We start from the raw sequence: 24,447 nt of genomic DNA, 5'->3' as shown, positions 1-24,447 counted from the left end.
GCAGTCTGAACTCGGCATTAGTCATTGCTGCACTGCACACCAGGTAGGAGCGAGTTATTACAAAAAACCTAACTGCAGAGACACGTCTTAATACTTTGGCAGCTGCTCCTGAAAAGGCAGAAATACAAATTCAGTAACTCGTTCACCTTTGCGGCTTATTTTAATCACAAATTTTAAAAATATCCTTATTATACCGCCCTCTGTTGCAAATGTATATCACTTCATCATACTTGCCTCCTACTCAATACTCCAGCATTTAAGAAGTGCCTTCAGTAATTATTAAGTCCACACCCCGGTTTTACGGGAGAGTCCTCAATTGTACAGTCACTCTCAGAGAGGTCATATGCTCCTCCTGTTTTTGAAAGTCTCAGTCCAACAGCAGGTAAACTGGCGAGCGGGTCTTAAGTGGTAGAAGACAATCCATGTCTGTCCCGCGGATTGACAGCACTCATCGCTTCTCCCAGTATGATTTTGGTGAGTATGGAATCACAGTATGTGTTTATTTACTTTTAAATATCTGTTTTCTTTTTTGTGTGCTACATTGAATGGAGGAAGAGGTGTCAGAAAGGTGTTACAGAGTCACTTCTGTCTGACGACCCCTTGAGAGTAGGTACACATTGTGAGCTCTTAGTTTGAGACAGTGGAGGGTGTGTGTGTGTGTGTATGTGTTGCGGGGGGGACTGCTGGCAGACCCTGAGTGTCCTGGAATGTGCCATGGCTTGTTTTGGGGTGGGACTCCATGACCTCAGGCAATGGGATGGGTGGGTGCGACTACATTCGCACACACAGGGGAGAAAGAAGGACGGTTAACTCTCATTATTTTGGCACACACGCTCGCCCAAAGTACACGTGCAACACTCCTGCAAACAACTTTATACAAATACAGGCCGGTTTAACCAGTGACATCCTTGTGAACTCCACCGTTGTGTTAATGGGTGATGGTGGCCACTCTGGCATGATGACAGCCTTTTTACTGTATTCCCCAGAGATGGGCAGAAGAGAGCAGCATGGGGGAATGCTGTTTCTTTAAGAGAGAGGGAGTGAAAGAGAGAGAGCGAGAGAAAGGGAGGGACCTTTTTGCCCTCCAGAAACCAGGAAGGGAATTGAGTTGAGTGCTGGTGCTTGGTTAGCGCATACAGAGCTTTGAACAGCAGGGAGAGCTGAGAGAGAGAGAGAGCTCCACTGAGGAGGAGAGAAGAGGAGGGAGAAGCAAACCCATAACAAGCACCGCCACGGCCATCACAGGTGAGCCTGTTCCACCCCCCAGCTTGTCCCCATGTCGTCTGCCCAGGGCCTATCGACCGAAGGGAGAAAGGCTGAGGAGGAAGGAATGAGGGAGGGGGACAGAGAGGAGAGAGAGAGAGAGAATGTGTGTGGGGGGTAGGAGGGGGCTCCTGTGCCAGTGAGGAATTATTCTTCTTTTTCTTTGGTCATCCTAATAACTGGTTAAGTGCACGTTTGGGTAACTGGCATTGCTTTAATGAACTTCCGATCCCTACAGATGTTTACTTTTTGTTGTTGTTTTGGAGGGGGCCCTAAGGGGTGTGTTTGCTAGATATTGGAGAAGGTAGTAGGAAGGGGGCAGAGTTAATTTGATAGAACAAGATGTAATGCTACGCACTAGGGTCCAAGTTTTTATCTTTGCTGTCATTCATTCGGATACCAGCTCTGATAACTTGTGCACACCCCTTCAGCGTTGGTTTCTTCTAGTCTTGAATTGTTTACGCTGGTTACATCTGTTATGGAATATTGGGAATGCTGAATATTTCAAATGATGTAGTGTGACTATTAGCTTGTTGTATTAAAGTTCTGCAGAGTTGTGGTTGGATCCTTTTTTCATACGTAGAAAGCTTGGCACTGCTTGTTGGCTGGTCTGTACTTTTAATACCTGGCATCCTGCTAGCAACACACGGTAGTGTATAATTCAGCTCTCAATGCTTACGTTGAAGCAAGCTCGGGGATGTGGGGGTGGCAAAAGTAGACCGTTTGGGACTTGTAGTTCGTAGCAATGGCTTAGAAGCAGGTGAAGTCCTATTTAAGAACTGCACTTCCCAGAGTGCCTTGCCCTTGGCCATACAGGAAAGGGAACAGCCGGTAGCCTATCCTAGTGGGGAGGTGTGGTGATTGAGCAGCAGGCTAGCCAATCACAAGAGGGTGAAGTGAAGCCAGAGCAGTGGGCTGAAAATAGAGTGGGGGAGTTAGTAGGTGTCTGCTTGTGTGGGATCAGGCAAGGGCTTGCCTGTGTAACTAGGGCCACTCGGAAGTTTCTTGTGCAGTTGCTTCAGAGCAGAGCCCTGCCCAAGTACAGAGGCAGGCAGGCAGAGGGAGACTGAGCTGACCCACAGGGAAACACAATTCTGGCCGGCCGGTAAGAGCTCAAAATGCACTCTTACTCTCTCTGGTGTCTGAGATGGGGAAAAACAAGCTAGAAGAGAAATAATGGAATCTTAAAAGGGGAAGAGAGGGACTTGGCTTGATTAAGTTCAGAGCGCTTGACCCACTTGCAGATGGCATAGAGATGGAAAACTCAGGCCTGCTGTGTTAAGGTATGACTTGGTGAGCTTCTGTGCTGCAAATTCCACTTTAACTGATCTTGAATGTTGTTTTGATTGTAGTGTTCTGACTGTCAAATGAAAGTTGCTTTCATTTAAGTTTTAGTCACATGATCAGGTGATGAATTAAATTTGACACATTGGCATTGCTGTTAAGACTGTGGGACTATTTTAAATGAACTTTCTTCACATACACATTAGATACATCCTGTTCATTCAGATCTTTCACAAACTCTTAGTTTTTACCTCTTCTTTTGGCAGATCCTTTGTAGGCTTCTCTAGCTGTGTCATAATGCACATCAATGTTCTCCCTTGGTAAGGGTCTTTAGCTGGGGTCTTATGAATTGTCAAATCAGTAAGACTGCATGTTTGTCCAGGACTCAAAAGGCGTTGCAGGAAGCTGCAGTCTGTTTTGCTCTCTCTCTTTTTTTATTCAAAGATGTATGTAGATCATTTCCAAGCCATACTTGCTCGACTCGTTTTTACCAGTGCGGGTACAGGGAGGACGCAAGGGGTATTTTTATTCATAGATGACGCCCAGTGTCTGAATAATGCACAGACAAGGCTCCTTGTCTCACTGGGGTGAGGCTGTTCTTTATTGTCTTTTGCTTGTTTAAGTGCCAAAGAGATTCTTACCCACCATAAACCAGTTTCTGTACAGTTAACTTACCTGACAGGGTCGTTTCAGGTCAGCCTTTATGACAGGTAAGGTATGTGTGAACTTCATGCTGATAGACATCGTGCAGTATTTTCACTTTTGTATTAACTTAAAGTGCAGCCATGCTTCTTTTCTCCTCAACATTAGTTTTGTCAAACTTTGTCTGCATTTAAAGTTTCAATCATTCACTCACATCCTGTGTGAATTAAACAATATTGGAGTAGATTTTGAATACTTGAGATACAAACTTTATTAAACGTAAAATGGTGAACACAGAACTGTTTTTAGGGACACATAAAGCATTTGTTCTTATGCAGTGGATGATTGAGGGATGAAGGTAGTAGAAGTTACCCTCAGCTTTAGTTTGATCAAACCGTTTAATTCATCATAACTTTTTGGACTCTGAATTGGCTGTCCGGACACGTTTTAGTTTTGATATGTTCAGTGGCAGATTCTGAAACATTTTTTAAAGTGATCAAGTTAAAGACTGATGCTTGGAGATGGGCTGCTGCAAGCTAGCATCGCTATCGGTAATCAGAGAGCTCATCTCATTATTCTCTCATTGTGCTCTTTAAAGGGCCTTCTTCTTCCACTTGTCCTTATCTGCTGAGAGTCTGTCGACACGAGGCCTTCCTCTTGTTTTTTTCTTGACAGTAATTTGGAATCCGATTGCTGTAAGTTTATGCTCTCGCCCCATTCGCTATTGTGGAGCTCGACCTCCAGCAGGGTGGAGGAGTCCTTGACATACTTACCTTAGCGTGATCGTTCAGAGATCTGCTGTGAGGTAGAGCTGAAAAAGGAATCCTGGGTGGGTTGTCGTTTCTTTTTGCCTCCTCAGCAGAGGCAGAAGAGGGAAGTGGAAGCTGTGGTAGACTGGTGGTGGAGTGTGCAGTGCAGTGTCTGGGAGAGCTGGTCATCTGATAACAGAGCGGGTTCTGTTACACCATCACCAGAGTCACGCAGGAAGTCTTCTTCCGCCCAACCGGCCAGGCTGCCGCCGCAGCAGAGAGCTCGAGACACAAGTGATGGCCTGAGCACAAGGGCACCAGAAGGGCTGAAGTATTGCTGCCTCCATTAGTACATTTGTTTTCTGTTTCACATGTCGGTGTGCTTGCTCTTTCCTTGTTTTTCTGGCCCAGCCACATATTGTCCTAAAGACTCCGAAGTTGTGAGCAGCTCAAAGACAACACACAGGGAGTTGGGTCTGGAAAAGTTTGGTCAAACTATGAGGGGGCGTCGTGGCATTTTCACACGTGGGCTTCATCTTCTAACAAAGCTGCTGCTGGTCTAGAGGGATCATGGCACGTTTTTGCAATCACAGTTGGACCTCTTATGACATTCACTGTAACTTTTGTTCAGTTTGCTGTGCTTCTATTTGATAAACTTCCATACAACTAGGACTTTTAAAGAGATAGTTTAATTTCATTTACTTATTCTTCACTTGTTCAAAACCTTTTTGAGTTTCCTTTTTCCATCGAAGAAATCGAAGACGATTTAAAAAAAAAAATCTGGTTGCTGTGACCTATTGAATTATAAGGGTCAATGGATCCCACAACAAGCATTATTTTAAATATCTTATTTTGTGTTTAACAGAAGAAAGAAACTCAAGGTTTAAAACCACATGAAGGAGAGTAAATGATGTGGTAATTTTCGTTTTTGGGTGAACTGTGCCTCGAATTTTCCATCAAGGGTCATAGTTTGCTTGCACCTAAACTTTTTTTTGACCTCATGACACTTTTTGAAATGAGGGAGGGGGATTTTGTGTAAACGAAAATCTCAGGACAAAAAAAGTTAAATTGAAAGTCACACTATCTCAAGCGTTTCTGTACACATGCTTCAAGCAGCCTTTCCTAATACCTTTTGGGGGGCATTATGAATTAGAAGTCTGGATTTTTGGCAGCCTGCTAACATATCTCCAGCAAAACAGCACAGCACTACAAGTCCAGTTTTATCAGTTGTTCACCCACTTCCTGCTTGCTTTTTGCAACCAATCATGCTTCCCTAACCAACGCTGGCAGGAGTGACTCATTAGCAGGGCCTTGCTCAAAATCCTGTTCTTCTTGGAACCAGTCAGCCCCTCTCCATACTGTTTACGATTATCCGGTAATATCCTCTCTGCCTTGACCTTGAACCCTGTCAACCTAGTGTAGTGACTCCCCTTCCCTCCCTCATGAAGCAGGAGGAGCTAATTACACACACAAGCTTCTATATACTTAGCGAGCTGACATGTATGTCAGAGGGATGCCCTATGTACATAACTCACATGTTTGTCGTTAATACTCTCAACAGACTCTTTCGAAGGATTCCCATGCTCTTGAGAAATACAAATTGAAGGCCTATAGTGATGACTAAAGTTAGTTAAGAGATGCTGAACTATTTTAAAACCATGCTACTTGTTTTAGCTTATGTCATAAGTCAGCGTGTGTTCCTGGAATGCATGGCCTTGCCTAAGATGCGGGGGCTTATATAGGGACATGTTTCATTCTGAGGTGGCCTTATGCAGTTCATGTGAGCAAGTAGATTTGCTGTTTGGTGTCGTTCAGTGGATTAGCTTTGTTTCAAAGTTAGTTGAGAAGAGAAGCAGATGCATTCTAAGAACTTAATCACCGAACGCATTAAATAACCATGACACAATTTGATTGACAGTAGTTACCTCAGGATTCTTGTAAAAAAAGATTTTAATGTGATAGCGGTGTTATTTTCAACTGGTTACACAACACTGAACTATTTCTGCTTATAATGGAATAAGATGAAAAAAGTGCAACCATGATGTACATGTCTAGATGAATCAGTCTTAAATTTGTTGCTGAAAATTTTTTATCATAATTTTTTTTACGAATAAGTTTCTATTAGCGAAACTAAATAAAATTAGGTGACGATGATGACCACTATTCTAAAAATATACTGACATTTTCGCTGACTAATAAAAATGAGACGAGAATGTGGGACATCATTCTGCAATGTTATTATTTCTTATTGTAAGGATGTAATGATGTAGAACTGTAATCTCCACTTACCAGGGAGTCGCATTCAACGAAACTGCCTTAAAGCGAAGCACTTTTTTTTTTTAACGTACATTTTTCGCTTTATAATTCCTCTATATGAGCTAACAAAGCCATTGGATTGAGTGCACATTTTACACGATAACACATTATCATTTGCCAGTCATGTGTCATTACTTGACTTATTTACACAGTGCTATACTGCAGAGCACCATGTACTGTAACTGCAACTACAACTGTAAAGCTTGCTATAGACTGATATTGCAGCGTGGAGTTAAACTGTTTTAAGCTCTTTCAAAGATTTAAGGACATAAGTGTTCAACAGATTGGTCAAAATGACTAGTAGTTTACCACATTAAAATGCCCAAACTAAGTTCCGCGAGCTAAAGTTTCCCTGTTGTAACCTATAATTTGGCCCACCATCCCATCTATGAAAGAAGTATAAATGATGGGTAGGGTTAGAGCGAATGAGTTTAACAGAAATTGTCATTTCTTTATTTTATTGCTGAGCCACAAAAAAAAAAGCCAACTGAAATTACATGTTTCATTTAAACGTCAATTGTAAAATTGTAAATACAGTCACTTGATAGATTAGACTATGCAAAAGACATCTGCGAGCATATCAAGGCAAAATCAGGTGCAGCTTGACTAGCGTAACCCCCTTCTGTTATAAATGAGATTGTTTTTACTGTAATAAATTATATAATACTGCATTTGTTAATACAAAGTTAAATCAAAACAAAATAAAACATTATTAAATAAATCAGGAAGTACCCATGACAGCTATGTTTACCTTCAGCCCACTAGCCTTAATCTAGTTTGGCTTTTGGCCCTTCATAAGAAAAAGTTCTTGGTTTAGACTATTTAAAAGTCTCTGTAAACTGTTTTGGAAAATGTTTCTTAAAGCTGCCATAATGATGAAAATTTGGATATACCTAGGTGAAGCTGAACAAGAAGTCAGTAGATGGAAATGGAGTGTGAGCCAATGTTTCCTCATTCTCATGTAAATCCTGAGTGTAAAATACTAATCAAAACAAAATGCTGTTGTGTTGCGCACATGATCATGTTTCCTAATGAGATTATGACAATGATCAGCTTTCCTTATTTTTTAAGTTAATCTAAGCTTATCTAAACTTTTATGTATATGGGAATCTAATTTTGAAAAATAGGTGAAGCAGGAATGTCCACCACTTTAGCTGAAAAGATTTAAGAAGGGATCTACTCGATGTTAAAATACTTTGAAGAATTAATTCTAATTATTGATTTTGTTGATTTCAGAGAGTGTGAGAGAGCAGGGACTGAGCTGTGGGAGTATCAGAGCAGAGCTCATTGATATTCACAATCATTACAAATATGGTCAATATTATTCTAGGTGTAATTCTGTTTAGAAATGAGCACATAAAACTATTTCTGGAGATTTTTTTTTTTTTTTTACTTCCCAAAGTTGCAAACTTTCGTTTTAAATAGCTGAGAATAATTTAACTCATTGAATCAATGTACTATATGGCACCTTTAAGGTTGTCTGGGAGGGGTTGTTAGGTTGGGTGGGGGCTGGGGTGGGATGAGCATTCGCAGTAACTTGTGGTTTGACTTGCAAAGTAGTTGAGGCCTGTGCGTGCGGCCAGCAGAAGAGGTCTGGAAATGAGACGTTGGGGCCGTTGCATGGCCCCTGTCACCCATAGCCATGAATAAGTGATGAAGAATGTTGGGAGCCCTGCGAAGGTGTCAGGATCAGGTTTGTTTGCACTGTTTCCTCTTTCTTTCAGCCTTGCTGTGGGTTTATTCAGGGACAGAGATGCTGCTTAACTGGTGAATTGCTATCACCCACAAACTAAAGTGCAGAGATGACTTTTGGTTTTGAGTTTCCCTACTAGGAACTTCCCTTGTGTTAGCAAGCTACTCCCTTTTAATTAAATGCACAGTTTTGCATTTATATTCTATTGTTTATGGAGGCCAATACATACATATTGAATTCTATAGTGTTTGTTTTGTCCTCAGTGGTGACAGGTTGTCCACTTTCTTTAAAAAGAAGTGTTCAACAGAAGAAAGAAACTCATATAGGTTTAGAATCCCTCCAGGGCGAATAAGCCCTAGAGCAGTTTTTAAATAATCATTTCAAGAAAGTCATTCTGCTTTGGAAAAACATGAGGGTGGGTAAATGACAGATTTCATTAAGTACAAAGCCATTTCTAAATCAAACCGTTTACCTTGATTCACGAGGAACCTGTGCAATGCCTGGAAACACTTCTGTTGTCTATCCCAACCTCCAGCCTGGCCTCTAACTTGACTTATTCAAATTCTGTGATAAAACAATGAAATAGAATTCACCTGTTAGTCAAGCAGATGAGAAACGGGCGGGAGAGTTATCAGAGAGATAACGGAAGACTAAAGACAAATGTGTGTGCCTTCAAAGCCTACCCTACAGGTGCCCATCATTTATCTTAAAGGTGAAGGGAGAGACAGAGAGAAGGGCTTAAGCCATTGGCTTATGGGCATTATCATCTAACTTAAACAAGTCAAGACATGGTCTAGTGGGGCACTATTATTGGAGTAGCTTCACTGAAGTGTGCTATATAGAAGTGTGTAGTGCATACAGTATATGCCCTACATTACAGCATTTCTATCATATTCTGACGAGAAGCTCTTTCACCGTGTGTGTTAACGTTAGATGGTGTGTAAAAACTGCACCCACAAGGTGAGCTGGAATGTCCTGCACAGTAATAGTTCATGCAAGACAGGTAGTGGGGGTTGGATTTGATGCTGTTTTTTTACCTTCCCACTATTTCTAGTGCTACACCAATTGTGATCTGACTTTGTGCCAGCTCTCTAGGTGTGTAGGAAGGCTTTGTGAGACGGAGCAAGCAGCCAGGTTGAGCAGGTCTTGCATACATACCAAGGGGCTTGATCTGAAGGAATGTCATTTGAATGCATTGCTCTTATTGAGTATAATCCCCCCATGGCCTCACCCCCTGCTGGGTCACTCTGGCAGATGGAGGGGCGGGGGGTAGTTAGGCTGTTTGGCTTTCACGCGTGAGCGTGTGTTTTCCAATGGACAAATCAAGGAGTGTTGCCTTTCAGAGCCCCCCTCCCTCTACCCTTGCCTGTACTGCGGTCGATCATTTTAATCTCCCCCCCCACACACACACACACACAGACATGTGATCAAGGGGACAGGCCTTTCCTGAAACTTGGCATTCAGTGCAGGGTGGGGTAACCGGCTCAGACCGGATTGACAACCTCCCTATTTAATACTGTTCCCTTGCAGCCCTGCGTGTGTCCTCCTACTCTTCCTACTCCTCTGGTGGGTTTTTTTCCACTCAAGCCTTTAGCCGGTAACCCCCCTGCCCCCACCCCCTTGCCCAGAAGCCAACTGACACGCAATTCAGAGCACATGGTGCCCAGCCCAACACTGTGTGTGTACTCTCCCACCCCAGCAAAGCAGCACAGTTACAGATTCTCCTTTCCCACTGCTATCATGACAGTAGGCCTGCTGCCCGCTGAATTCGGTCAACATCCTAAACTGATTCCTGTTTGCACTTTGGCATCTCTACTGACACAAGCTGAAGTTAAACTATATTTTTTGTTGGCATTGTACATAACAGATATGCTGTTTGATGGTTGTGAATGCATTTGGGCAACTTTGGGCATGCTGAGTTTGAGTCATGGCTCATGTAAAAAAGCACAATGAATAACCTCCTTATTTTGTGATTTACACCAGTTGCCACTAAACATTGTGTATTTGTGACTCGGTTTGTATTGTGGATACTCTTGACCAGTGGTCTTTAATATAATGACTGCCATTTGGCCAATATCTATTACCCTCTCTGCTTAATTTACATACAGGGCTTGGCTTTTCTACCATGTAATAGACTGCAGAGAGCAGTGACAGGATAAATATTGTTGTAAGTGTTAATCTTAAGAAGCCACATAAATTACTCAAGTTTAAAACTTGTTTTTAATATAGTGTTTGGTTAGTTTGATGGTGATGAGTTAAAACTTGTTTGGAAAATGTCTTCTCTACTCTGTAGTAGTTTTATGTAAAATCTCAATTAGTAATAATGATTTATTCAAATATCTGCCTGCCACATCATCATTTTATGGTGAATAACTGGTATTGTTCCTCAACATTTTCAGACAGGCAGACGGACAGACGGCAGGACGGACGGACGGGTGGCGGCTGCGATTGGCGGCTCGGCGGCAGGCTGGTGGAAAATGTCGTCGGGAGCAGGTGGGCGGGGAAGACGTGATGGGAGAGCCTGTGGGGGTGCAGGCGAGATAGAAGAAGGACCAGTAGGCATCCCTTTCCCTGAGCACAGTGCTGACCTGCTGGGCAGTCTTAACAGGCAACGGCTAAGTGGGCTGTTGTGTGATGTGCTTCTAGTGGCTCAAGAAACAGAATTCCCTGCCCACCGCTCTGTGTTGGCCTCTTGCAGCACCTACTTCCACAATCTTTTCACCTCGGGTCCGGCTGCTGACCGTCAGAAAGTCTATGAGCTGGACTTTGTGCGGCCTGAGGCGCTGGCCGCTCTCTTGGACTTTGCCTACACAGCCACACTTACAGTCAGCCGCAACAGTGTGGTTGACATTTTAAGCGCCGCCCATGTGCTGGAGATCTCACCCGTCCAAGACGTCTGCACACACCTGCTGGACACCAAAGTGCTCTCCCCGCCGGTGGGTAATCAACTTTTTTTTTTTTTTTAGCTCAACTGATGCATGTTTTTGAGTGATATGATTATGTAGTTCCATTTCTTTTTGCAGGCGGGCAATGAGCAAGAAGACAATGAGGAAGAGGAGGAGCGAGGAAAAAATGGAAAGGAGCAGGGCATCCGGCTGCGTGCCCGAGAATACTTGGAGTTCTTCCAGAGGGGGGCGCATTGGGGTAGCAGCTGCAGCACGCCAGAGCTCAGGGACCTGCCCGCACACCTGCACTTTAGCCAACGCAATGGCGCTGACAGAAATGGCATACCCATCGGCCCTGCTGACTACTACTCCCCACTGGCCCAGGCCCTTTCACAGCCGCCTCGTGACCCCGAAGACGAAAATGTGGATGAGGAGAGCCAGGATGTAGCTCGAGCTCGAGAAAAAGTTGCAGAGGGTCTGATGCCCTTTTTTGCTCCCACTCAGAATGGACATTACTACCTCCATCAGGCAGACCCCAAATCCGAGAGAGAAGTGGAGGTGACGGGTGACAGGGAGCATAACCAAGGCCCCGCCAGTGCTTTGCTACAACAGATGATGGACTCCTTGGAGCGGAAAAGGGAACGGGGCACAACAGGTGGTGGGGGTGAGGACGATGGGCCTGTTGGTGATGAGCCAGACGTGGAGTTTTACTTGAAGTACTTTAGTGCGCAGCCCGAGGGGCCCACCAGTGCTCCCATATCTCCAAGTCTGGCACCACTGTGGCCAGTCAGGGGCAATGGAGGTGGAAACCAAGCAACTGGAGGGGGCAACAGTGGTGAAAGGAAAATGCGATCCAAGGCCTTTCAAAAGTGCCCCATCTGCTCTAAGGTCATCCAAGGTGCAGGCAAGCTTCCACGCCACATCCGTACACACACAGGAGAAAAGCCCTATGAGTGTGCGATATGCAAAGTGCGATTCACCAGGTAATTTTCTTTAGTAATTTCAATTATAACTCGTAGAGAATTGAAAGCTATATTTTTATATACACTTTAGCTTATTGAATGCGGTCGCATTTCATTTGTCGGGTCTCACCTAAGAGTCTCAGCACACATAAGACAATACAGTCAGCCATAAAATTGTGTTTTATGTTGACAGAAAGGTTGCATGACAAAGTCCTGGAATTTTAACAAGGGGGTCCAATAAAAGTGGGTGGTGGTAGCACAGCCTGGTCTCCTGTTATCAGGGATGAGGCTGTTATAAAACTCTCCATGCCGATATTGAAAGGGATTACAGCACGATGGCCTTTCTACACCAGTGAGTCAGCTGAACTTGTGACCCTGGGTGTTGCGTTGATTATTGCCCCTGGCACATACAGCCCCTCTTCCAAACATATAGCTGATGAAAAATACTGCTGTGTTACAAGACTGAATCATGGTTCGCAAGCTGTTAGCATGGCTTACCCTGCACTTAAGGGCATCACCTCTTCCATGAAACCATCGCCTTAATGAATTAATCAGGAGACACGCATTGGAAATAGACACTGCACCAAAAATATCCAGTACCCTATTTGTGTAGGGATGGATCTAAATTTGCCACCTAAATACGCCACCTATTGGGAAGGGGGAATTGTAATCTTAATCCTGTTTGATCAGGGTTAAGAGTGCACTTCACTCACACTGCAATAAATCAATCCTGTCTTCTAAATAATTCATCTGTCTGTGACCCACTCCATAAGACAATGGGGGTGTGTGTTTTAACACATGAGGAACGTCTGCATACCTTATATAACCTGTATTTCGATAAATGTATGTAAAAAGTGGAGGAAAGGTGAGAAATAATAAGAGTGAGAATCTCCAGATGCATTCAAACATGTTTGAATACACAAGCAGGCGTCAACGTGTGCACATGTCTATGTTTACATATTCGGGTGTGTGTCTGCCTATGGATGCTTGTGAGCACTTTTGTGTGTTCAGTAAGCCTTCAGTATTCTGGACGGGTCAACCACCCTAGTTTGTTTAGCTGTACTCTGCCCTGGTCACAAGCTTAGAGGGAGGGACTCTGAGGGGTAAGCTGAGAGCAGAGTCTTACAACAGAAGGCCTTGCATTTGACACCACACTATAGCTCCCTTATTGGTGCAAAACAATACACTTTGACAGTAAGCTGTCTCTGGTTGAAGATAGTCTACTCTTTAGCCATTCAGACCAGTTTGCCTCAAGGGTGTGTCAATGTCAGAAATACATGCTAACAAAAGACTAAAAACTTAGTTTTGCTTAAAAAATAAACTATATGAGGTGCACAATTTGTTGAATGATTATTTTACAGATTTAGCCGTGCTTTGAAATGGTTGGAGGACAATTGAGGAAAGACATTAAAGGTTAAACCGCATTCTTCCAAACCTGTTCATCAACCCAGCACACCTTTTGATTTTTAATCTTACATTAGTTTCTTCCCATGAACTACAAGCTCTCCTCTGTTGAACTCAGCCTCTACTGAAGATATCAACTTTTGGTCTTTCACCATTTTGAAAATATCACTTGTGGGAAACCGTTGCCCACTATGACCATAAAATGAACATTGAGCTCTTCAGTGCCTCATTGGCCTAAAAAGAAATTTATTGCGATAAAGCTCTGAGCTTTATGGCTCTTTTCCTCATATGACCTTGAGTGTTTCAGCACAAAAGAATGATAAATAAACTTGACTTTACACTTGAAAGTGAAGATAAGGAGGTCAGACTCCTTTTGAGGATACATGTTGTCACTGGTGTGTAAGAAAAGATTTTTGTGTATTCATTTCCTTGGGTTTGTTTTTATTTGTAGTTTATATATTAGTGAATGCTTGCTTTAAATAATGATCTATGTGGCTAACCTTAGGCTTAACCTAATCAGGCAGTAGTTAGTGACTCATCCCACCATAATAAACAGACTTTTTAGGACATTAAGTATTGTAGGTGGGTGCGTGTATTAAGTTCTTATGTATTGTATATCACACTATTGTTGATTTCCTAAGTTTGAATTCCTGTTCAGTCTGTCACTGGTAATTTGTTTAATTTGTTCAAACCCATGGGTAGCGCCTCTCTTATTTTTTTTTTGTATGTGCTTCTTTCCAGGCAGGACAAACTAAAGGTTCACATGCGCAAGCATACGGGAGAGAAGCCTTATTTGTGTACTCAGTGTGGTGCCGCCTTTGCCCACAACTATGACCTGAAGAATCACATGCGTGTGCACACAGGCCTGCGCCCCTACCAGTGCTCCAGCTGTTTTAAAACCTTTGTGCGCTCGGACCACCTCCACCGCCATCTCAAGAAAGACGGATGCAATGGAATTCCCTCCAGACGAGGCCGCAAGCCACGCATTCGAGATTCTGAGCTTCTTGAAGGTTCTCTGGAACTTCATGGCCCGGAAACAGACATCGAAAGAGGTCGACGGCATCCGGACAGGGGCACCATTAGTCACCATCTGTCACCATCAGTCATGGAGGAGAATCATGGTAGTCACACGCACAGTCCTGTTGCCGATGGGGAAGGTAGTGAAGTTTTGACCTCGGGACAAGTGGACCCCACAACTACATGAATAAGACTTTGTCAGAGAGGGCTTTACTCAAAAACAAGAGGAAGAATTATTGGAAAAAATAAGAAAAATTAACTACAAACTACATGGTCCTCTTTAAAAAAACACAAAACAAATCAGGGTGTCACGCAAATCTAACCTTCTAGTTACTTTTTCCTTCATTTTTTAGCTTCTTCATTCCGAATAGAGACTTAACCACCAAGATACTGGTCTGTTGGAAGAGCGAAGAGCACTTCAAATCACTCACCCGTGCTGTCACCATCTTTCTGGGTCTTTTTGTTGGTGTTTTTATAATAATGGCATAGCCATGTGCGTACGAGAAAAAGCTACTATGCAGTTTAAACAAGTTCCTCATCTCTGGGTTGCATCTACTGGGCCTTGTCTTAAAAAGTAAGGTGTCAAACACCAGGCTAACTGCTGCTTCGAGAGGTTAGCTATGAATGGTCTATAATGTGATCAATGCAACCAGTAGATCTCTTTTTCTAATGCAACGAGCAACATGTAAATACACTATAAAGTTATATCGTCTCAGATTGCAACATATGCAATGTTCTGATGCAGCACCTTTTTTCTAAATGTTCCAGAAAGAATTGGGCAGGGGGTTGATTTAAAGTGTTACTTTCTCTATAAACTTTCTTTTTTTTTTTTCTTTAAGAGTTTATGTGGTGTAACAGGTTACCGATCCGAGATGAATTCACATGGGGAGAACTTGTTCATTTGTTTCTAGCAGGGAGAGGGTAAGACAAGGGATGAGGTCCCGTGTTTCTAAAGCACTACCTTCATCTGATCGCCACTGGGCACAATCATGTTAAATCTTACCTCTCACAGGCCTGCTTTTCCTTATTGGCAGTCTTGCATTTTACCTTCTCTTATTTTGGGGATTGTCTTAATAATTTGTTATTTGATTTCTCTTTTTGAACTTTGAGTTGACTATTTTGGGTACTTGACACTTTACATTTGTATACGTGTGTATATATTAGGTTGTAATCTTATGATACCCTTTATAAGAGATATATTACAGATAGATAGGGTCACATCTTCCTTCAGCTTCACTCCAGGTTTCTCACTGCGTTAAGTTTGCAGGGGGAATATGCTGTTTGATGTTTTAGAGCATTATAATTGAGAAACCCATTTTTTTTCCTAAGCTGCACTTAATGGAACCCAGAAGTTCCCGCCCAAAGTATGAGTTGTGATAAATGTGCTTCATTTCGAGTCTTTCTGCAGGAGAGTGAAACTGTATGCAAAAGATGAGTGAGGGCACTGCTGTTATACAGACAGTCAGTGGAAAACTTAAGCAGGGATTCTTTTATTTGTTCGTTTGTCCGTTTGGCAGAAGGAGAGAGAAAGAGCCAGGCACCTTTTTATGCATTTGCACTGCTTTACTAAAGATTTCCAATGGAGATGTAGAAATATCTATTTAAGGAGACGGTTTGGGTTGAGGAGATACAAAGTGCTTACTCGAGTTCTTAGTCCAAGGGACCACAGAAAAGAAAACTGAAAGAACCTGAGCGATAAGGTGAGCAATAAAATAATGTTTAAGTCTAAATAAGCACATAGCTGTAGTAGAGTAAGGGAGAGGGTCCAGTTTTTAGTATCTGAAACTTCATCAATTAATGCAATGTATATAAATACAAAATAGTATAATACAGACTTTATAACCTTTTCACAATGCAAATCATTGGCCAAAGTTTTGAAAGCAAGTGTCCTGAAAACGAGACCTTTATTTTAAAGTAACATGTGCTTCCTTGCACTGTTGGAAGCGGGTGCAGCAAGATCCTATGGCCACATCAGAGCAGGATGACTCATTGAGAGGGGCCTGCAGCGTCAGCATGCACTTTGTGGGCACGTTAAGACAGGCTCCCCCAAAATCCAGCAGAATAGGTGCTTTGGTTAAGTTAGGACTCTCTTTTAAATAAGGTATGTGTGAGGGCAAGAATTGACAAAGGCGGAGCCGATGAAGTGGCAGATTTGAAAGAGATTTTCCAGGCGCATGCATCCTAAAAGCAGTCTGTGATCCTTGCTAAATCTTTCAAGTGGATCTCTATGTATACAATAGCTGTGGATGACCCGTTTTGAGGATGTAATTTGTGGCATCATTTCTTCCGCAGTGCTGTACCCTGTTTGTTGGCCTTTTGCACCTTAAAGAAGAAAGATTTGAATGCACTTTGTTACTTAGAAGGGCACTTTTTAGAAACGGGTACTTTCAAACAAAAAAAGCAAATGTGCTAAAAATAAAAAGGCCCATTCGAGTGGTGATACTTTTTTTTTTAAATAGTAATTATTTTGGCTTGTTCGTATGCGTTCCATTTGTTTAAGTCTTGACACCGAGCTGCCAAAAAAGTGCACAGTCTTTGAAGAGAAGGTACAGGGTGTAGATTTTGTTCCAGTTGTTGATTGATGACGTTTAACTTAAGAGAGGCTAACAAAAGATGGTTTTATATATATATATATATATATATATATATATATATATATATATATATATATATATATATATATATATATATATATATTTAGATAAGGATATATGTGCAGATGCATAATGATTAATTGCACTTGAAGCTGATTGAAAAGTTCTCTATGTTGTCTTAATACAGATGACCGTAAAGATGTGGCAGCATCTGCAGGGATTATTGTCAAAGATCTACAACTACAGTTTCCATTTAAACCAACTATATTCTGTCAATGACTTTTAATATGCTGAGTTGGGCTGATCAAATGTTGTGTTCTGTTTGAATTTGTTGTTAAAGGCCACACCCTTAGCATCACACTACTGTAAGTTTTTGTGTGACTGGACGCCACGGCAGAAATAATCCTTCTGGAAATTCCAGTGTTTTCACACCCCAAAACACTCAGTTAATAATACATCACATGCCTGCAAGCGTTTGTGTGGTAACACATTGACCTAGACCATCTCTTATCTACTTTCACTCATCTCCTCTGATCATCCAATAGTTTGCTGTAGATTTAATTTTCGGGGATGTTTTTGTCCTTATACCACAACCCAAATTTATCTTCCCTCATTACAAAAACAGAAGTTGGAGTGGAATTGTTGTGGAATAAGCCTACTTGAGTTCCCTTTCTGTTTATAGTTTTTTTTCTTCTGTGATATTGAGAAATGTTAAACTTTTGTTATGCTTTTTTGATTTTGTTGAAAAATATGTTGCTGGGCTTGTTTGTTTTTTGTAGTAAAAATAATGCTAGCTGTGTTTATGGGTTTTAGGGTTAAATGGTGGTGGATTATAGGGAGGGTTTGGTTGGGTGGGAGGGCACGGGAGGTACAAACCCTGATAGCACTGGAAATGGTGCTTTAGCTAAGAAAGAGTTTTTGCACTAAAAGTCACTCATGTCCTTGTCCTTGGAGGAGGGGGACCAGAGAACTGGGCAAGGCCTTTGAGTTTCTGTGAACACAAAGTCTGTTTAATCTCCACTTCACTTCCCTGTACTTACATCTGCAATTAACTCTTTGAAAACCAAAGTAGGGTAAGACTAGGATTACTTCAAGACAGTTCTTGACCACAAAAGGAAGAGGCGAATCCGAAAAAATTTGACAACAACGTAAACAAAATCATTATAAGACGAGTGTAGGTCAAGAGTCCAATGCAACTCCAACAGAAATAAGCAGCTTGAGGAAAGACACAGTATTCACAGAATGGCTTATTTCCAATGGTTAACAGGATCAAACCCTAAGCATCTGTGTCTACGTAGCAGTTTGGTGGAGTTATTAGAGGTCTTTGTGAGTTCACACAGACTCATTGGTTTGGTCTGGATGTAAGCTTTGTTCAGTGGGTCCAAAAAGGAATCGGGGCAGAGTCTTGAAGCTTGATAAGTTGAGAAGGATTGTGAAGAGAACGTGCCTTAACTTAAAAAGAAGATTGGAGGATTCTTCAAAAGATGGCTTCCATTCCTGCTTCCCAATTAATTCTTGAATACTTGTGTTTTATGTGTGAACATTTCTGAAGAAAGGTTGCTGAATCTTTGTTCGGAGATTGTCTAATGCACCTCAACTTGTAAATACAACTAGTTAAAATTGTCTCCTGGGTTGATTGCTGATTGTGACATCTTTCGTTTAGCGCTGCTTATTGCTTCTGCCCTTATCTCGGGACTCCCCTTACAGACACTACAGTGGGAGTGTCTTAAAGAAAACCCATTTCCATGACTTCAGAAGCACCCTGTTTGTAATTTCCAAATCTTAATCTATTATGTTTAATTTATTGGCCAGGATGTCAAACAAATATTTAAGATTACAATGACAGTGATAACCGTAATAATCATAGAGGTTTATCTTATTGCAAGATTTAGATGTTCTGTAGATGCTCTGGCCGGGTGGAAGCACAGCTTGCTGAGGGTGATACAATACATGGCTAGATCCGCACAGTTGTTCTCACCTGATCCACTGCTGTTTGATGCCCAGTGGGCACGTTGCACAAGGAGAGCGGCTCATGGGTGGTGGGTACTAGTTTGCACAGATTGGGGAGGGTGGGGTAGCGTTTTTGTGCAGGTCGGGCAGGGGAACTGTGTCTTAAGAAGGGGCTTTGGAAAGCCTTGTCAGGTATCGCTGTGCCATGTGTACCTAAGGAATTTATAGCCATCTACTTCTTTGACTGCCTCAGCTGGTTATGTTTCACTGATCAAGGAGATGTTCTGGAGAGCAGATGTCAGAGGCTGTTGTAGGAGGCAGGGGGATTTGGGGATTATGGGCCATTGTCTATGCTTCTCAGGTTAAACAGTCACGGCAGTCCATGTCCACTTTTGTTATTTGGTTTAAGCTCAAATTTTGCCTTCTGTGTAATCAAAGCTTTATTGTACTGAGAGTACACCAACCGAATATATGTTATGAGTTTTGAAGGTGATACCGAAAAGCCAACTACCCATGTGACCACGGCACCCTCACTTTTTTGTTTTGCCTAATAACTGTATGTTCTATTCTAGCGTAGAAAAATAACGGCAGTGTTTCTAGACATGTTTTTATCATTCTAGAACAGCGAGTAGGGCTGTATTGTCTTTGAATGAGGCCAAGACAGCAGTGAATTGTGGAATGGAGACATCAAGTCTAATGCGCTCCACAAGTCAAGGATGCATTCCATAACTTCCTCTAAATAGTTGTTAGAACGAACAGATGCCGGTAGACGGAAATGAGGTGGTTTTTTAAGTTTGTTTCTTTTTCCTCTACCTAGAATGTGCAGGGAAGGGAGCGTGTTGGGCTTCACAAAGCCATCAAGCTGAAAGCAGTTTTGTGATTGTAACAAAAAAAAAGCACTTTGCGAAAGGCCATCCAGAATATTGTGTGCTGTCTCTTTTCATTATTACTGTTCTTGTTGTTGTTTTTGTTTTCAATTTGTTGATGAGTTTTGTTATCTCATTGTGGATGTAATGATTTATTTAAATGCAAAAACTACATGAAAAGAAAAGAAACTTGAACATGCGATATATTTGGGTTGAAGTCCATTTGAACTGCCGCCCCGTACCACACAGATCTCTGGAAAGACATGAAACAAAGAATGGCACGTTCAAGTTGTCGTACATTTTTCTTTTCCTTTTTTTGCCATTTTTAAAACCAAATTTCATCACAAGAACTTTTCAAAGGACATTTCTTCCTGGGTTTCCACTGTTCTGCAAGATACTTCGTAGACAAATACAGAATTTATAAGATAGAAATATTAGATCTAGATTATTGGGGTGCAACTATCCCAAATAACATCCAGTAAAACGCTACAGATACTCAACTTGCAATCCACCCTGTCCAAGGCAGTCAGGTTTGGACCATTTATACTACTTTCCTGCATATGGACAACAAAAACTCTCTCTAATTACCTTCATTCTATGTTGTTAGCCGGTAAACTATTTTCCACAATGTTTTTGCATAAAATGTAAGAGTTTATAAGGGACTCATCATATACTCTATTCCAAACTATCATCTCTTGTACGTTTCACATTTCTTGTATCAAATCTGTTAGCTTAATTCACCATGTGGGCAATAGCTGAATGGACGCAAGCTCTGCACAAAAAAAAAAAAAAAAAAACAGTAATTCCTTTATCTTGCTTTGGGGGCACTTTTTAACACTTTGGGGCGGCAGAAAATTCCCAGTGTCTCAGGCTTGGACCACAGAAACCCTTTTTTTTTTATTCAAGTCCTGTTTCTTTCCATTGTTTGTCTGTGTGTGTTAAAGCTATTGAGATGTACAGGAGAATTTGGGAGAATTTGCACTTTTGGCGATGAAATGAATTTGTATTGTATATGAGACCACTAAATCTACATCGGCTAAATCAAACAATTCCATGTTGTTTTCCTTTTTCATTTAATTCTTTTTTTTCTGTTTTTTTTTTTTTTTTTTACAAAGTATATCCAAAAATGTCTGACGTTTAAGAAATTTAAGACATTTCTATTAAAAACAGAATGTTTACGACCTCCATGTGTTTGTTTGCTATAATTTCAAAACTGACAAGTCTTCACTGATGGTATGTTTAAAATGAATGTGTTTAAATTAAGTTAAAAGCCCAAAACTCCCCTAAAACAAACCAACTAACCTGCTTTCAGCATGAAATCTTAGGACATACTCACCCTATGTACACTTGCCTTGAACCAGGCCAAAGAACGTTTGTGCCCCCCTCCCTGCACTCACATTTCATTCACGCCTGAGTACGGTTTTGTCATCAATAATGCCCTGTTCAATAAGCGCTCTCGCTCAGCACAGTGGAGATTTCTTTAGTTATATCTTTTTAGTTGTTTGGGATGCAGTAACATGCCGGCAAATATTTTGCAGAACAGATCAGCCACTTTTGATGCTCATAAACAACCATCTGGTCTTCGTGCTCCAGAAATTAGGAGGTCTGCTAAAGGTGCAGCTGCTGTGTAATGAGGGCTTTACGTTATGATTATAATCTACTACAGTTTGCATTCATTGAACAATAAGAATGATTAATAAACACATATGAAACAGTCCTGTAAAAGTCACGTCTCATCTTTAGTTTCGGGCTCAGGCGCACTTTGCACTCAAAATTCCACAAGCGTACCGCGCCCAAGTGAACCGCGCTTTGGCACACCTCTTCCAACCAGGCCAGAGCTGGCCAACTGAACCGAGCCTGAGCCCGATTTAGAGCACTCTCACTTCTCAAACGATCCGGGAAACGGGCCTGGGCACGGTTGGGATAGTATAGTGTGAGTCCGCGCTAAGGTCTAAAAATTATTTTCAGAGTCAACAAAACTCTGTTTTGCTTTTATCTTTGGTAGAATTTTTTTAAAGGGCAACTATTTTACCCTTACAAGATATAAGATAAGAATTCAGCTCACAATAACCATCACATTATTTATTATATGATGTAAAATCAGCCCATTTAGGTGTCTGAAAACATTTCAGATGCTTTTGTAGCCTGTGGCTTTAAATCCAAATGAGCTGTTTCTCCCCGCACACCGCTCTGACGTGCCTGTCTGATGCTTCTTCGTTACGTCGGATAAACAGCCGTCAGTGATAGAGAGAGACACAAATGAAGGTGAAATATGGCTCATTAGTCAAAAAATAAAAGTTTAGTTGATCTATTTGTTGTGGAATCCATTCAAGCCTTTCTGAAACGATGAGTCAGAAACAATGTAATTTGCAGTACACACGCACACATGTGCGTTACTGACACCATGCGGCCGTGGTGATTATATTGGTTAAGAATTACATAGTGATTTTACTCTATTACAAACATAGAGGTTTAAACCTATAAAATGAATTATTAAAGTGCTGCTGATCATAGAGAGTTGTAACATGTTTTAATCCCAGTTTATACATGATATTATGGAGACATGGCACCTGTCAATCAATTCGGTGGGTGGGGAAAACTGTACTCTTATGTCATGTTGCGGTGGGCCTTAAAATCACTGGGATTTGGGTCCTATTTTAAAGTCAGGAAATAAAAAAAAAATAGAGTTATTGTGTTTGTATCACTCCAATATGACAGAAGACACACCATACATACAGACAGTTCTGTCTATTTTCATCATGGATGCCCTTTAAAGATGCCTAAGTAGTTTAGATCTTAATACTGACACCTATCAGCATGGATGCAGCACTACACAACCTTTTTGTTAATGAGGCCATTTTTGCAAGCATGTTCCTCAGATGAAATCTGTTTTTAGTGAAGGTTAAAGAGATAAAGTGAGCACTACATGACTGGTCGTTTGATCTGAACTAGACATGTCCCATAAGATCACTTCATGGAGTAAAAAACTCTTTTTTCCGGCCATACTTTTCAAACAAGCACACTAGCTCATCTTACTAGATAACATGTATTAAATCGTTTAAAGATCTGTAGTGTGTGTGTGTGTGTGCGTGTGTGTGCGCGCGCGCGTGTGTGTGTGTGTGTGCACGTGTGCGTGTGTGTGTGTGTGTGTGTGTGTGTCACTGCATGAATATCACTGTAAACAAACTACTGTTCTGAATGTGGACAAATCACAGCAGACATAAACAAGCTGGTAGCTGGGACCACACTGGTCCTCCAAAATCTAAATTACTACATGGTCTTACTATTTATCTATGGGAATTTGTGACTCAACTAACAATCTTTTTGGACTGGTTAATTATCAGCTCAGGCCAGCTATTTAAGCTAGCATAATACATTCCAAAACAACTACCAGTTTAATATTGTGTCTGCAACAAGATTTGTATGATAGCTATAGCATAATTATTACTTAGTAGCATATTTACAAAAGTTTATTAAAGTGAAGGTATTCTCTGATATCGTGGTAAATGTATTCTACAGCTGACTAATTAACAATCAGTTTCGCCAATTACTGCGCTCTACAAATATGTCTAATTTTCGTAAGGGTATAGACCACATTTGTCCTGCATACTACCCAATGGCAGTTGGTTTGTAAACCAGCTAATAATTATGTTGACCTGGCTTTGACCAGATTAAAGCTAGCTTCTACATTTTGAAATACATCTTACCTATTTAATATTGTCTCTATAAAAGGATTTGTGTGATAGTTATTGCATAGTTTTTCACTGCTTACCTTTTCTATTTCAGTTGAAGTGGCTTCCATATTTACAAGTTGAAATTGTGAATTCATATATTTCCAAATACTACAGTAGGCTAGTTAATGCTGAGTTTGTGCCAATTTTGAAAATACAAAGAGGCTTTATAGTCATTTTCTGGTAGACAATCTTGGTCCTAAACTTCCAGATGGTTATACTAGTTTAAGGTTGTAGATGGTTGGCTAAATTATCTCTGCTCAGCTCTGCCCAGCTATAAACTGTTTTAAGTGAAGTTCGGCAACCAGTTTTTCCCCCCAAACAGTGACTAAAACTGAAGTAAAAGGTTATCAGTCTGCTAAAACAAAAAGGTTGTTAGGTTTTATAAATATGGTCCATCTTGGCCTGCAAATTAACACAGGTTCTAAAGATGATACTTTGTCAGTCAGCCAATAATCACATTGGACTGGTTAATTATCAGCTCAAAACAACCATAAGCTAGGTGTTATAATACTGCTACCAGTTTATGTGACTACAACAAGACGTGTGTAACAGCTGTTGAAAAATAATTGCTTACCTTGTGTTATTGCCAGATGCAGTGGTCCTCATATTTACAAAAATGTATTAGAACTAAGACAATTTTGCAATGAAGAACGTGCTAACGTTACTAACAAACGGTGAGTTCGCGTCTATTATAATCAGACCGAGGCTTTACGACATAAACAACTGGATGCTGAGAATAATTTGATGTTCAGACTTTCGGATTATACGAATTATTTGTAATGTTAAATTTAATTCGTAGATAATGTGAAATCAAGTAGCCTATATCCATACTTTCGAACATTTCGTCTACCTCAAAACTTAAATGTCTATGTAGTTGTGTGACCACAAGATGGCGCCAAACCTTAACGGTTCTCTTGACACAAACTTCTCCAGCTATCCCACGTGATTGAGTTTATGTTCAAAAATTAGCTGCATTGTTCTTTGTGTGTAGTGAATGCCATTTATAACATGCCTGTCTCAAATAATTATTCCTATACAAATAATTAACAAAATTCATGTAGCTATTGTTCATTCTTGTGATGCAGCAC

General features: G+C 41.2%; 1 protein-coding gene across 4 annotated transcripts; it reads left to right on the top strand.

Moving 5' to 3' along the window:
* Positions 1–369: 369 nt before the first annotated feature.
* zbtb7a (zinc finger and BTB domain containing 7a) lies at positions 370–15,893 on the top strand. 4 transcript variants are annotated; one of them, XM_087304265.1, is made up of 4 exons: positions 370–474; positions 10,347–10,883; positions 10,971–11,815; positions 13,940–15,893. In XM_087304265.1, the coding sequence occupies exons 1-4, from the start codon at positions 466–468 to the stop codon at positions 14,400–14,402; spliced, it is 1,854 nt and encodes a 617-aa protein (XP_087160391.1). In that variant the 5' UTR covers positions 370–465; the 3' UTR covers positions 14,403–15,893. The 4 variants fall into 4 exon arrangements, with proteins under 4 accessions (XP_087160391.1, XP_087160392.1, XP_087160394.1 ...); XM_087304266.1 differs by lacking the exon at positions 370–474 and adding an exon at positions 1,106–1,245; XM_087304268.1 differs by lacking the exon at positions 370–474 and adding an exon at positions 1,106–2,546.
* Positions 15,894–24,447: the final 8,554 nt, after the last annotated feature.

Source organism: Danio rerio, chromosome 22 (assembly GCF_052040795.2).
Source record: "Danio rerio strain M-AB ecotype USA chromosome 22, GRCz13ab, whole genome shotgun sequence".
NCBI lineage: Eukaryota > Metazoa > Chordata > Actinopteri > Cypriniformes > Danionidae > Danio > Danio rerio.
Note: the sequence above shows the minus strand (reverse complement) of the source record. Positions and strands in the feature narration are given on the sequence as shown.

What these genes read in the sequence shown, in the direction of transcription:
- zbtb7a (XM_087304265.1), top strand. An exon ending in CCAAAGTGCTCTCCCCGCCG is followed by an intron (nt 10,884 to 10,970) that starts GTGGGTAATCAA and finishes TTCTTTTTGCAG; the next exon opens with GCGGGCAATGAGCAAGAAGA. An exon ending in TGCAAAGTGCGATTCACCAG is followed by an intron (nt 11,816 to 13,939) that starts GTAATTTTCTTT and finishes GCTTCTTTCCAG; the next exon opens with GCAGGACAAACTAAAGGTTC.